This window comes from Lagopus muta, chromosome 5, assembly GCF_023343835.1.
Source record: "Lagopus muta isolate bLagMut1 chromosome 5, bLagMut1 primary, whole genome shotgun sequence".
Classification (NCBI taxonomy): Eukaryota; Metazoa; Chordata; class Aves; order Galliformes; family Phasianidae; genus Lagopus; species Lagopus muta.
Genome location: NC_064437.1, coordinates 9,822,235 through 9,837,626, shown reverse-complemented (window position 1 = coordinate 9,837,626; position 15,392 = coordinate 9,822,235). Strand labels below are relative to the sequence as shown.

General features: G+C 43.1%; 1 protein-coding gene across 8 annotated transcripts in view; it reads left to right on the top strand.

The window, feature by feature from the left end:
- ST3GAL3 (ST3 beta-galactoside alpha-2,3-sialyltransferase 3) overlaps positions 1-15,392 on the top strand; it is a 150,897-nt gene that overhangs the window by 21,278 nt on the left and 114,227 nt on the right. For 2 of the 8 annotated variants that reach the window (XM_048944366.1, XM_048944367.1), the window contains exons 3-4: positions 12,067-12,114; positions 14,003-14,137. The exons of 2 other annotated variants lie outside the window; for them this stretch is intronic. In XM_048944366.1, coding sequence (XP_048800323.1) covers positions 12,067-12,114; positions 14,003-14,137 — 183 coding nt within the window. Of the gene's footprint in view, positions 1-12,066; positions 12,115-14,002; positions 14,160-15,392 lie in introns of all 8 variants that reach the window. 4 more of the 8 variants (XM_048944368.1, XM_048944369.1, XM_048944370.1 and 1 more) reach the window with 3 other exon arrangements.

Here is a 15,392-nt window from a genome sequence, read left to right as displayed (position 1 = left end):
ACTGCAGTGTAAATTCATTGGTGAAAGTCTGTACGTAGACAAGCTTGAAGTTTAATCCTGAACTCTGGAGAACTGCTCTCTTAATTTGTCTTCACATACATTTTGTGTGTTTCTGGGATGGTGGGATAGCTTTTGGGGAGACTTGGCCTCTGCTTGGGAGAGGAAAACAGGAGATAAATGTCTGGCAGGGGTTGGGCTAAGATGGAGAGGGAGTAGGTATAAAGGTGTTGGTATGCTTCTGGGCTTTGGCTATGGGAAATGCTGCTAGCACTGGTTATAAACAGGTTTTGAAATGTCACTTATGCTCTTTGAGCTTCAGCCCTAGCCCTTGTTTTTATGGCTTGCCTTGAGCCAGCATTCTCTGTCCAACTGACGGCGTGGCAGGCAGTGTCAGCCAGCTGCAAGGCAGTGGGAGACCAAAGGGAACAGCCTTCTGGCAGCTGGACCTTTCAGCCTTGGGATGGCTCGAAGGAAGAGGCACAGGGGATGTGTTCGAGGCTGTCAGCTTGGGGCTGGGCCTTCTGCGTCATCGCTGGTTGATTATGCACTGTTCTTCTCCAGTAGTAAAGATGCACATGACTAAGATTCTCCTGAGATTCCCCTCTGCTCAAGGCTAACAACCCCAGCTCTCAGCCTCCCCTCCCATGGCAGATGCTCCGATCCTTTAATCACCTTAGTTAATTGCAGTGTGCCTCTAGCAGTTGGAAGTCCAGTGCTGGTCCCAGTGCCCAGCTGGGGCTCAGAGGGATCCCCTTCAACAGCTGTGGGGCTCTGCCCTGCACAGCCCAGGCTCTGCCATAGGGATGTGATGATGGCTCGTGTTCCACTAGTTGTCTGCCAGGACCCCCAGGTCCTTATCTGTGAAGCTGATTCCCAGTGGGTTGGCACCCAGTGTGTGCTGGTGCATAGGGTTATTCCTCCCTGGGAGCAGGACTTTGCATTTCCCTTAGAATTTCATGAGACTTCTGTCTGCCTGTTTCTCCAGGCCCTTTTTCATTTATTTGTTTCTTTATTTTGCCAGCAGGTCTGCTGTGTGATTCATCAGCAGTTCCATGCTGTCCTTACTCTTCCTTTTGTGGCTAACATACCTGTGAATGGGACTCTTGAAAGCAGGTCCCTGAGCAGGCTGAAATCTTCTCTCCTAACTGATGTTTACTGGTGCATATGTTTCTAATGCATGTTGGGGTTATGTACTTGTGCTGGTGGTCTCTTTGATTCTCATTGCTGCATGCAAAATTTCCCTAGTAAAAACTCCATCTAGTTAGATGTCATTTAACTGAGAGTCTTGCCAGACCCATTGCCATCCACTTATGGATGGGGATTTAAGCCTGGCAATTGGGCTTAAATTTGCACAGTGTAGCAATGCAGCGGGTTGTGCTGAAGTCACAGTGTAGCCCGGAACACTCCTTCATGGTAAAGCTATCCTATGTGTATCCAGAGAAGAAAAATTGGCTTAGAGGATTTGCTGCACAATTAGCCTAGGAATTATATAGGCTATTGTGTTCCTGCTGCTCCAAAATGTTTTCAATATCCACAGTAATAAGTTTTATATATAGCATAAATGTGCCCAGTTCATAACAGGAGTTTGGCTAGGGATCCAGCTGCCTTCTCAGAAGCGATTTTTCTACTCAGTGGAGTTAGTCTGGTACCTTTCCTCGCATGCTGTCTTCTCACACAGTTACCTGAAGGCAGTGGTGGTACTGGCTGGTAGCTCGGGAATGCATGTAGTGCACTTCAGTGTTGGACCTCAGGCACTGCAGAATGATACTGCACTTGGTGTTCCTGGTCAGCACAGCTGGTGAAATGCTGGCAGAAATACTTGCCAAGTGATTTGAGAAGGCTCTGCTGGCTGTAAGTTACGGCCACCAAATTAGCTTAATTAAAGCCAGCTGTGGGAAAGTGGCCTGCTGCAACTGATAAATCTCATTTCCTTCTCTCGCATGTCCGTGGGCCTGGAGCTGGTGATAACTGGCTGCTTGGATGCAGGGAGGATCTTAAGGTGGTTGCAGTTCTCTTCCAGATGTGCAATTTTGAAGTTGGCTTTTAATCCTGTTTTTGGCTCACATTTCTCCATGTGGAGACCTTGGCCTCAAAATGCTGGGGTTTTGTGTCACGCTGAATAGCATCAATGATGGCTAGTTTGCCATTGCTTGATTTGGCTTGGGAGAATTAACAGGCTTGTTTGTTTTAGTATGGTTGAGAAAGAATGTCGAGGTTATCCAGACTGGGAAAGATGCTTTTTTACTGAAGCTTAAAAATGTCACAAAACCAAAGAAAGCCGCATCCCCCACACCTCAGCCCCAGACTTTACAAACCCCCAGCTGAAGCCATGTGGGAGCACATGGTTTGTTTTCTCTCGGAGATCAGCAATCCTTTGCATTCGGTGAGCTGGTGCCTCTGGCTTTGCAGTAGCCTGTATTTGCGGAGCGTTCTACTCACTGCTCTCCTGTCGTCTGTTCATGTGTGCAGGCAATTTCAGTCAAACCTGTGGCCAAAATGTTGCCCATACGGATTGCTTGTCACACACCAAGAAGCTGTGCTCCATTTCCGATTGGATCCCAGACCTGCCAACGTGGAGCTGTTACTTTGCCACTCAAGTGAAGGTGTGGAGGAGGAACAGCTGCTTTAGAACGAAGCCAATAAAATGACTGTTGCCATTTATGAGGAGTTCTGCTCGTGAAGTAATCCAGGAATGGCGAAACTCTAAAATTTGTGAATCCCAGTGAGCCCATGAAATCCTGGCTGGGAGCAGATGTCAGCAGGTGGCTGGAAATGCTGGTAGGGAATGGGGAAGGCAGGTCTGCCTGAGCGTACAGTGGGTTTTCTTTGTGGAAACTGAGTTCATATCAGATGGAGTTGCAGCTGGCAGCAATCAGTTGCTGCAAGTTGTAGCTTTTGGTGAGGTTGGCAGTTTCAGATGCACTTTGTCAAAATCAATTGATGTCTCAGCTCTGCTGGATGCTGAGTACTGTTCTAAAGTGAGCTGCTCCTTTGCCTTGATAGATTTATTAAAGCAATGCATTGATCTGGGGTGTGGGATTTTGTTGTATGGGGTTCTTTTTGTGTTATTGTTGTTGTTTTGCTGGCATAGTATGCCCAGAGAGCTTTGGGTGCCCCATTCTGGAGGTGCCTGAGACCAGATTGGATGGAACCTGGGGAGCCTGAGCTGGTGGAGAGCAGCCAGCCCAAGGCAGGGGTTGGAAAGGCTGGGCTTTAAAGGTCCCTTCCAACCTACCCCTACGTTCTATGATTCTAGGAGATGATTCTTCCAGAGGTGTTGGAAATCCAATGGACGTCCAGGTGGCCACCCTAAAGGGCGAGGTTAATATGGGTGTTTGAGGTTCACACCCTGAACTGTGGCACTTCTGATGATTCAGAGCTTAAAATTTCTCCTGCTTATTTGAGAGAGATGTGAAGAAAAATGTGTGAGCAGGTGTTTGACTTCACAAACTTGTGAAATCGAGTTAGGTGCTCAGAAGTTTAATTCCAGTGATCTTAGTCTGGAACTGATGTTTCTTACAGCTTAACCTTCTGGGTTAAATCTGTTTTCTCAGTGGGTTTTTCTGCCAAGTCTTAAATTAAAGGGACTCGTTGTATTTTTATATGTGGTGTGATAGGAAGAGCACTTTTCCTTTAGATAATCTCCAGCTGCATTGTCCAGGGTCCCATCGGTGTGATGATCTGCTTCCTCTTGTGTGCTGCTGTTTGAATCACGTCGCGCTGTCCTGCTGTTTCTGCATGTGAAAGTGACCTTCTGCTTTTCCATCTCTGGGTTGTTATTCTCATGTTTTGATGAAGCAAATAATTTCCTCAAACGCTTTTGTAAAAAAAAAATTAAAAAATAGGAAATGAAAATGTGTGTGCAGTTGTTTCGGCTCAGGACAGCACACAGCGTTTGGTACAGGTGTTGAATGCACTGAGCAGATTGTGATCATGGAGCTGCGTAGTGAGAGAAGCCCAAGTCACCCAAGGTGCTCCTCAAAGTGTTTGTCTTTGGAAGAGCACATGCTTGGTATCTCTTTGTGTATGGCAGTTACCTATAAAATCATTTACTGTGTTGGACCTATCAAATCCTATTAGTGTGTGTTTTGGAAACTGACTGAGTTTCAGGATTTGATGGGTCAGAAATCTCCTCAGATTTTGGAATCAAGCAGGAAAAAAAAAATCAATCTCTTCCTGCTTCCAAACTGCCAAAAAAAAAAAAAAAAAAAAAGTGGTGAAAAATGAATCCAACATTTCTCTCTGTTCAGCATCACCTTTCATGTGGATAAATGGCTTGGTCTGTCCTTGTAAGTCAAACGTTGCCCTTTTCTGGCAAAGATGACTATAAAGAGCTCATGTTCAGGGGTTGTTTTACACCCATACTCTTCCCTTTCCTGCAGTGAGCAGACACGGGAGGCGAGAGGTGTCCCTGTAAAGCTGTCCATAGGAACCTGCTGGCAGTTGTTCTGGCAGCAGGGCCAGATGTTGTCTGCTTTAAGGCTTTGGGAGGCTCTCAGCCACTGGCTCGCTATGCAGAGCAGTAGATCATTTTGAAACAAACTGAGGAATGTGAGTTTCCTGATGGAACTATTTATATTTCTGGAGCCCTGGTTATTGCTTTTGAGGAAGGAGAGGTTTCTGGGAGATAGCTCAGAAAAGCCAACGCACAGAAAAGTTTTATCCATAGCGGGGATGGGGAGGGAAAAACAATTTAATGGCACCAGTAGACATTAAAACAAGAGTGAGTAGAGCATCAGAATAGTTGTTGTCCTAATTGCCATTGATGGCACACAAGTATTTTTCTGTATGTAAAACAGTGAGGATGTGCAGCAGCCTTCCCGAGCTCTTTGATAGCCAGTGGCTGTTCATCACTGTCAGACACTGTCATTACAGGACTGTGCTTTGAGGTTAAAACTCCATGTAAATAATAGAAATGATTTACTCTTGTACTGTATCCAGTTCTGGATGTTTTCTGTTTGCTGATATCAAAGGTACCAGCAGAAATTTAGACCGCACTGTGAAAGCACAGAACTAACTTCCTCGTGCCAGCGCTACGCAATAAGTTTCTAATCAACACATTTATTTTTAGTTGGAGGCTGAATTTTTTTCTTATGGACAAATCTAAGGGTAATTTGCTTATCTCATAGCTTCAAGCATGCAGTAAAGAGTAATTATACTTAAATATCTTCTCAGGTTTTCTATATGGAAATTATTCATTAGTCCAAAAGTTGTGTGAAAATTACAGGTGTGAGCACTAAGCAAGAAAACTGAAGGGAGCTTGCCATTTACATTTTTCTAATGATGGCAATAAATACTAACTTAAAATTACCTTAAATGAATAAGTATTTGTCCAGCAGGGATGTCATCGTTTTTGATTTACTTTTGATTTCAGTAGTTTTCCGCTGTAAGACATTTCAGTGGCTTAATTGGTTTGTTATTGAAATGTACTTAACAGTTGGATCCAGCAGTTGCACACAGGGAAATCTAAATGCCATTTCCCCCGTGCCCCTTGATACCTCCCTCATGTACCAATGTACCAGTTGGCTCCTAATTTTAATTATAGAGACACTTCAAGTGTTGTTTTGTTCCTAAGATTATCCCAAAGAGACAACAGTGAACCTGTTAAAATGAACGCATGGAGGAATTTACGACTTGGAGCTATTAGATGGGGATGCATGTTCTGAAGAAGATAAGTACTCTGAACCTGAGGGAAATGCTTTGAATTTGAGTGCACAAGTACTGTTATTTCTTGATTCCTAATAAAAACAGAGATTCACTGAGAGACAAAATCAACTTCCCTTTGTATTGCCCTGATTGAAGTCTGGTGCTACCATGGATGCTGACAAAAACATTACTGTGCTGTGCTGGGGCTGTGTTCTTGAGCCACATTCTCATATTTGGTCCTGTGTACTTCCCTAACTCCTAGTATCCACCTTCTGTCTTGCACGTGCCTCATAAGCATAGAAGAGAGAGGACTTAACTGTTTTGTAATTCATTGCATGTTCCGCTATGGAATTTGGGTGTCTGAGTCGCTTCTTGATGCTACAGTAAATACAATAAAAATCAAAGCCCAAGTATGAGACTTGGCTTTGGGTAACACAATAAAACTTTGAGCTCCTTAAAATGCTGGGAATCTGTCTGGGATTCACTGAAGGATTTCTCTCTGTCAAGAGTAAAAAAACCTCCTAAGATGCCAACTTTATTGGTTGGGCCTGTTTGTTTTCTTGACTTTTTACAGCAGATCTGTCTCCAGTTGTGTTCCTCCAAGCCAAGTAGAATTTCTTTGAACTTCCGCAGCATGTTAGTCTTCCCTTCTCCTCTACATGTGGGGACTCTGCGCCCATCCCTGTTGGGAAGGGCAGAGAGCCAGGACAGATCCCAAGGAGCTGTGAAGCCCTGATGTTTGTGGCAGAGCACCACATTGTCCGCATGTCCAGGTTTTATTGGTCATGGTAATGCAAAGTTATGTGATGGAGTTAAACAAATGCTGCTTTTTTGAGCGAAACACATCAGCACTTCCTGCTGTCAAACTTACTTGGGCACGACTGCAGACAATAGCAATGTAATATCCTTGTGAAGTGTTGGCCAGCTGGCGCAGGACATCTTTTCATTCACTTCATTCATGGCAGAATAAAGAAAATTGACGTACTCGGAATGTTAGAAAAATACATCTGCTTGGAACATGAGCGTTGTTTCTTGCTTAGTTAATTTGCCACTTCATTACAGCCCTCCTGACAGAAGAGAAACGATGTGCACAACAAGCGTAAGAGCTGGCCCAGCTCCATGAGATCCATGGAAGAGATTGCTGCATGTTCAAGTCGTGCCTCACTGAGCCGTACCTTTGGTTCAGCAAGGGGGCACTGAGAGCTGCTGGAGGGCCACTTTGTAGCTTACCAAGTAACTGGTAGTAACTGATCTCCGTGCTGCCTAGGAAACAAGTGATAATACTTAACCATGTCTGCTGCTAAGTTTCTATATCCATAGCTTTCAAGCCTTTGGTCTTTGCAGAAAAAGCAGATGGTTTATTTTTACGGATGAGAAGCACTTGCATCCCAGGATTATACAGGCACAGCGAGGTTACCCATGCTGGCTGTACTTCAGCCTGGCTGGGAGTTCACAGTGGTTGTATCTGTGCTGCCTGTGAGCTGGGTCCCACTCGTGTCCCGTTTCTGTGCCTGCTGTGGTATAATGAAATAATTATAGTAGTTCTTAAAATAGGGTGAGCCTTTCCCTCCAGTTATGTTGTGGGAATTTAGCACTAGCCTGCTCCTCCATCTCTGAACCAGGGCATACAGGCATCAAATTTACTGTAATAGAATCAGGGCTGCAGCATAGTCTCATTTTAAGCCACTTTATTAAAGTAGAAAATTCAGAGTTTATTGCAAATGTTCTTTACAATCAGATGTTTCCTGTTCCTGAAGATAAGTCCTGTTGCAGAGTGACTGTTCCCCTCCCATAAAGGGAATAAGTTTGAACTCTGATCTCAGGGCTCCCATCAGTTGGAGATGGCACTGGGTTGAAATTGTTCATGGTTTGGTGCCAAAATCTGCAGCCTTTGCGCTGGCTGAGTATCTTGTCCTGATATATCTAATTGTGGATACTGAAAAAAGTATCTACAATTGAAAGTGTTGGGCACAAGCAATACGCTGGGATTTATAACTTCTGTGGTCTGCTAGTGTGGGAACACAGTGCTTATATAAGAGCACAGGGAGTGTCAGAATGACTGATTGGAGTCATGGGCAGCTGAGAGCATCCTTGGGGCTGTGGCATTAGAAGTGCTCCAGTGACAGAGTAATTAGGACAGAGCCATCTCAGAGCACTTGGAAAAAGGTGGAAAAGTGAAGCTCAGTTACAGTAGAATACTTAATAAGTTGATAGGATGGTATTTATCATTAGACTGAAAACCTGACTTAGCCCTTCCCTATATCTGCCTTTAAAGAATGAAATGAAGGATTAGGAATAGAAGTGTAACCTCTGTGGTAAAGTTCAAGTAGTGTTGTAAGGAGAAAATAATCTATGAAGTGTTTTTTATGTTTGGGAAACCAGAGGAACATACATGTCACCTGTTTAAAAAAGAAAATCTTATACCAGTTGTTCTTTCCGTTTTATGTCCTGCCTTTACGTTTATATCTTCTTAATTGGGTGTTTAGATACAGTTTGTTTGCTGTTGTTGTTTTTTTGCCTAATAGTCGTGTACTGCACAGGTTTTCTTTTTACACTGGTATTTTGTTTTGAACAGGAGGTGGTCTCAGACAGATGCTCTGCCCAATGAATCCCCACTGTAATTTGTGCTCTGAGACTGGCACTGCAGTTTTGAGCTTTGTTTTCTGAATAGGCAAAATATAACAGTATGTTTCTTTTATTACTGACATTTTTTGGAGAGTTCTGAGCCTTAAGTGTAGGAACTTTCTGTTATACGCTGTGTGATAGAAAATTGATCTCAAATAGGAAATAAATTGTGAAGGTTAATAGTTTTTCTGATCCTATCCTTTTCACTGCTCACTTGAGAGAATTGGATGACTGTTCTCAAATTAGTCTTCTAATTCCATGGTCAAAAAGCAGCACAACATTCTTTTCATTCTGACTTAAATAAAATTTTTATTCTTTAATGTTGTTACTGCAGTCGCCACCCCCAGTGCAGGTGATGGAGCTCTGCAGGATATCTGGTCTCAGGTCAGGCTCTGGAGGTAGAAATTACATTGCCCGTGATTAACTACGAGCTGCAGTTCTGTAGGAGTCTGTTGAAGTATCTGGAGGGCAGAGACGGGGAATGAGAAACTGAGCAGTGAGCATGCATGCAAGAGAGCAGCACGGACCTCAGAGCTGTGTGAGGGGATGGATGTGCCAAATTGCAGCCTTATGCTGCGAGGTATTACTGTATTGTTCCCTGTTTGGCTTGGGCTGTGGAGCATATTGCTGTAATGCTGTGTGATATTGAGGCTGTGTTAAGCCTTTATTATTAAACTCTTATGACTCCTTCGGGACTAATGGTTTGTGGTTTCTCAGGACCACTTCCAAAGCAGCTCACAACCTTTCTTGCTCATTTGTTGTTGTTTTTTTTTTGTTTTTTTTTTTCAACCAGGGAAGTCAGTTTATTGCTTAAGTCTGGAGATGGTTTGTTGTTTTTTGTTTGGTTTTATTTAATAAAAAAGAAAAAAGAAAAAAAAAAAAAAAGGAAAAGAAGGATGACAGAATTTTATTGGTTCAACTTTTTTGGTTTCCAGTAGGATGAGACAATTTGTTTTCTGGCATCTCCTACAAACCCTACCATTTGTTGGTCAGGGTCATAACTCTTACGAAGACTCAGATCTTCATTTATTTTCCTTTCATTGCAGACATAGCTGTTCAGAGACTGCAGTAGCAGAAGGCACTGTGAGGAATAGCAGCTAGATGGTTATGTGGTGTCCAGAAATGCCTGGGCCTGAGGTGGCAATCTGCAGCAAGTTGAGTGATTTCTTCTAACTGAGGATGAGACTGTGGCATAGAGTTATCCAGGATATGGGAAATCTCGCATTGAACCAAATGAGGGATTTGCAGGGGGCATATAATCATGGATTCCTTAAGGTTAGAATGACCACTAATATCATCTAGTCCAACAGCCAACCCATCCCCACCATGCCCACCAGGATAGAGGATGCTGGGCTGGAAATGGTGTGTGCATATGTGGAAGGGAGATGAGGATCAGGGACTTCTGAAGGCCAGTCTTTGCTCAGAAACGCAATCAATCCTGTACCTGAGTGACTTACTGGGCCTGCATGGTAGCTGTGCTTAAGTGCAGCAATGCACGGATCCATCTCCAAGTTGTAGGATTTTCTTGACTTCAGGACAGGGCTGTGCAAATGCAGTTGTGTTCTATAGGATTGCTGGAACAGAGTGAAGTTTGTTCTTGGAGCAGAGTTGAGTTTCTGCAGTTTGTCTTGGAGCTTCTTTCTTCCAAACTGAGCTGAATCCTTGTGTTTCAGCCCTCCTGCAAGAGGAGTTTGCTGGCTCTTCTTGGCCTCAGGGTGACCCAAGGCTGATGAGGTCTCAGATGTTGTTATTCCTGGCACTGAGTGCCCTGTGTGTTTCTCCTGATGGACTGGATCAGATCCAGGATGACATTTGGTTTGTGCCGTATCTTGATTTTTGGTTTGTGTGTTTGTTTTTGCTTTTATTCTTTTTTAAACTGCTGTATCCAGTGGAAAAGGATGGTAGGTAACATGAAAACAGATGTAAAAGCTTGACATTGTGGCGCACACAGCCCTAAGCTGTGCATTATTGCGTGATGGCTTTCTCAGCCCTCTGCACTTTTATAGTTTCTCCCTTTTAGAAGCGTTAGTGCCAGAAATAAACATGGTGCTTTAATAAAGATCTGTGGTTTTTGAAATCACTCACACTGTAGGGAGCTGACCCCAGTGCAGGCTCAGCTCTGTCAATTTGGTGTCAAAACTGGGAACCTAATGGTCTCACGGAGAGCTGGACTGGAAAAGGGAGCTTGCACACTTACTGCTTGTCATTCTTTTTGCTTGTGGAAGGGTGATAATGTTCTCAGTGAAGGGACTGAAACATTATACCATTTCTGCAGGTGGCAAGAATTACATTAATTTGGTGCTTGCAATGCTTTTCAGCTGTTCTTAGATAAGACCTAATATTTTATGCCCAAAATATATATTGGGGAAAATGAATGATGTTTAAGATTGGCATAAGCTACAAAGCAATATTTTATGTTGATAAAAATCTCAACAGTTTTTTACAAGTAGAGCCCCACAGAGATACTTCGGAATTAATTGATGGCAGATGAATTTAACACAGTTAAAGTGAATTAAACCCTTCGCTATTTAGAATAATATAAAAATGTCTGAGTTTTACTCCCAAAAGAGGAAATGCAGTTGTTAAGTCCAGATGGATTTTTATTTTTATTGGAACAAGTTTTGAGACTAGTAATCTTTTTTTTTTTTTCCACTATTTTTTTCAAAACTTTACTACCACATTGTTGGATCCGGGACAGAGCAGACCTAGTTTTCTATGATTATTAATTCTTTAAATAGTTTTAAAACCAGTTAGATGAGTAGTTTGACTATATTGATTTTTAAAAACTTCCTTATTACATTTCTAAGATTTGGAAATTAAGTGCACGGATGATATAACATAGAAAACCCAGTGGGATGGTCCCGTGTCAAGTTACTTTCAGCTGAGCTGGGTAGCTGTCAGTGCCTGTGATTGTCGCCTGCCCAAATGCAGTTGAGCCCCACCTGTTTTTGGCACAGCGACTGATGGTGATTTTTGCCTTGTGCTGCGGGCTTACATGGAGGCCACTGCTGTGATGCTGCAAGTGACGTGGTCAGGTGATCTCCTCTGAGGCTTGCAAATAAACTTTGAGGAATTCAATCCATTCATTTAGCTGAAGGCGGGAGGCGGCTCTACGGTCACACGATCCATCACATGAGCCAATGGCTAAAAGTCATCATCAGCCATTGGTGAGCGATGGCTGCCATTGTGACTGTGATTGGTATCTGATGTGAACGCCACGTGGCACAATAAATGGCATCAAGCAGAGGCTATATTTGCTTGGCTCTTGGCACCCTTCCTGCAAACAGTGCAAAAGTGAAGGGTGGTGAATTGAAATGTGTTCAGATGGGAGTCGCTAGCTCAATTAAGGATGTGGAAAGCAAGCTTTATGGTGAGGACGAAACATGCACAAAACACTTGGCTTAGCAAGCAGCATCGGGGAAGAGCTAATCTTAATAAAGAAGTGCCTAAATGGGGACAAAAAAGTGATAATATATTTGATAAGAATTCTGCAGTCAAACAGGAAAGTGTTATGGTTCAGTTCTGGCAAGATCAACGAAACATATTGAAAATAAAATTATGTCTAAGTGAATAAGTTATAGCTACTTTGTTGGGTATTGACCTCATCGTTTGTTACGTTCTCCAGTGTTCTGCCATTGCTAGATGACTACTGGTTGGCTGGCTAGTGAAGAAGTTCTTCTGTTTCCTCGTGCAATGAAGCATAAGGGCATATTAAAGAAAAATAACAAGAAAATATTACAGCAAGAAACAATACTAAGGAAAAGGGGAAAATGAACTTGTACTCTTGTGTTACAGATTCAGTGGTTCTTTCCTTTGACTCCGTTGGACATACAATAGGCTCAGGTACAACATTGCCTTCTTCTCTCTCTCCCACCTCATGACAAGGCTTCTGTTTGATAGGACACGGTAGCCATGTTGGGAGGCAGGTAACCCACAGTGGATAAATGGGTCCTAGAGGAAGTTTTAACTTAGTCCTAGTGTGAAACAAGGGCTAATGTGTGGGACCACTTCCACTGCCCAGCTAGGAGGATGACCTGGCCGCGTTACGTGCGTTAGTGCTGCTTTTCTTATGTGAAAGGCATGAGGATGATGTCACCTGCCAGCTGAAGAAAAACTGTTCCAGCTACTGGGAGAGTTTCTCAGTTAAATAAACAGTTGAGTTATTTGGGGAAAGAAATCAGGAATGCTTCCAGGAAGGAGAAAGCAGAAGAGTCGTAGCTTAACAAATGGGGCTGGAAACTTTTTTTTGGTTGGAGGATGACCAGCATTATCAAACCTCAGGGCCAATGCTGCCCGATCTGACTCCTTTTGGAACCCAAGCACGATCTTCAATTCAGCTGAATCAGAAATCAAAAATTCTTTTGTGTTGGAGGCATATGAAATCAGTAACTATTCTTTTGGCTATCAGTAATACATGAACTGTAGCCAAGGCCGCACAATAGTGGGCACCATACTAGATAAAATTCAGTTTACAGTGTATGCATAACATGTGAACTGCAAGGGAAAAGCTAAGAATTACTTTCACAATTTAAAAAGCCCTTAACACTCAAAAGATGAGGTTATTTACTCTCTTGCAGAAAAGAAAATATAATCCAAGCAAACGTTTCACGTTGTATCTTAATTATTAGCCTTAGGCTCATAGGAGGAACATGCTGCCTTCCAACATAGCACCTGTCGGCTGCCTGCACGGTTTGAAAGAGAGCCTGTTGCCTGACACTAACAAAGCTTGGATGCAATTCTGGTTTACTAACCCCAGAGCTAGTGGTAGTAACTTGCTTTGTTGACAGTACCCAAACGCTTTGCTGTCCCTGCGCCGCTCTCTAAATCTTGTAGCTGGAAGTTGGTCTGCTGTGGGTGCATTTTAACTCAGGGTGTAGAGTTGCCAAGGGGGAAGAACCTCTCTTACTTCCCTTCTGCTGATGTGTAGCAGTCACAACTGAAATGTGTCACTGCCTGCTGCCTTCTGTATTGGATGATAGCTTCTTCCATCTGGGAGGGGTGAAGTTCTCTAGGTTTGAAGTAAGAAATCTGGGAATAAAATTCAGGGCGGTATTTTATTTTGCTTACAGCTGAGTAAGCCTGAATCAGCATATCTTTACTGGAATGATGCTGGATTGATATTGGTACAACTGAGACCAGAATATGTCCTGGAGTAAAACTTTGAAATATTACCCGCTGTATGTTTTTTTTTCTAATACTTTTTGGCTTCTAACTGATATCAAAGCAGTTTAACCCTGTGGAGAGCTTCCAGTGGAGGGTATCTTTGGAATTAGTCACGTATGTTGTGCTCTGATGTTACCAATAATGTGGTAGATTTATTTATAAGAAAGAAATTCAACTGCTGCTCCATGTTTCGTGGAGTGCTGATAGGAGCAGGGTGGGACACAAGGCTCATGTGAGCCAGCAAACTGTCTGAGTCTCTTTGAAGAACGCTGCTCTTTGCTCCGCTTGTGCATTGCAATGCAAGCTTGGGTTGGGTAGGAATAAGACCGTAAAATTTGATCTTCTGTTGCACTGCAACCAGATTGAATTTCTTCATTGAAGAAATATGAAGAAAACTCTCTTATTTGAGAAGGGAGGCTCAAAAACGCCCCAGAGAGCTGTATGTTTATTGCCTTCATATTGAGTATTTTGCATCCGTTGTTCTGGGAACGAGCTTGCTCTGTACTGATATGTGTAATAAAATGTGTGATGTCTGTCCAACTGAGGGATAGCTTTCCTTGTTGAACAGGAAGGAGAGAGAGAAAAGCTGTGGCCATTGTGCTTCCGCTGTCCATCCCATCTCACCTTGCTGCAGACCCAGGAAAAGACAGAGCCCAGAAAGAGCCCAAAGAGACAATGGCAGCTGCAGACCCAGCCATTCCCAGTAGGTGACGTTTCAGGTCGGGGTAAGAAGGGGCAAAAGTTGCATACTGTGTAACATAAATACATATGCTCTTTTCTTTATCAGTCACAATTAAACAGCTGCGAATAATATATTTGCTGTTTAAAATAGTCATGCTGTTTAGAACTACTACACTTGACCTTTATTTGCATACTAAACAGCTTTTAGAATTGCTCTTTTGTAATTGTTAATCACGCTGTGTGAAGGGCAACGTCTTGTTGCAGTGTCTGTATTTATTGGAGCTGGCTGTTAATCTCCATCTTGCTTTTCTGCTTAATTTTTTGCTCCGTGCAAATCTTGGTTTTCACTGAGGCTGGGAATTTGGCTACTCTGCATAAAACTTTCTGAGCTCAGTGTTCAAAAGATCACCTGGCTGTTAAGCCTTAAATTATCCTTCATGGAAGGATGCCTACAGACATAATAGTCAAATGTTGTGCGGTGAGCCTGAGCTCTGTGAGCTCCTGCCTTCTCGTACCCAGGTGCCTTTGTGATTAGCTGACAGATTGCCCCTTCCTTTGAAAGACAAAGTTTGAGCAGCAAAGTGAATGTTTGATGTGATGTGCAGGCTGGTGTTTCAGCTGAAACTGATTCAGAAAAGGTTCTCATGCCCTGATCTTGGGAAGCACTAAGAAGGACGCAGTGTTTGAACAGACCTAGATTTCATCTGCTTACAGCAGAGAGCAAGATCTCTTGGCCCCAGTTGCTAGCATATCAAACGCTGGATGACCATGGAAGCAAAATTTATGCTCTTGCTGTGTTTAAGTCTTTTCCTGCCTCCTGTGTATGAGATACATGTAAAATGTTACTTTGCTAAACCTCAGTAGAACAATTACATGTCCTCTGAAATACTAACCCAGAGTGAACATAGTGACTGTTTTCCTACATTTTGGGTGGAGAGTGGCATGATGGAGGCTAGGACAGGCATACAGCTGACATTGTTGTGTGTCAAGCTGGCGGAATTGTGACAGGTGACCAGAGTGAGAGGAGAACATTGGTGACCTGCAGAAGATGGCGTGCTGTTCTGTGGCTTTCCCCGTGCAGGTCTGCCAGTACCAGTGGATGCAATTATAAGTTCTGTCGATCAGTTTCAGAAATACCCTTAAATCTGCTCATTTTGATTTCTTCACATAGTATCTAAGTTAATTTAATTAAGTTTGAAGAATTTATGAGGCTCTGGTAGGTGGTCTTGGTTTGAGGAGACAAATTTCAATTTACCTTTGGAGCTGTTGGGGTTTGA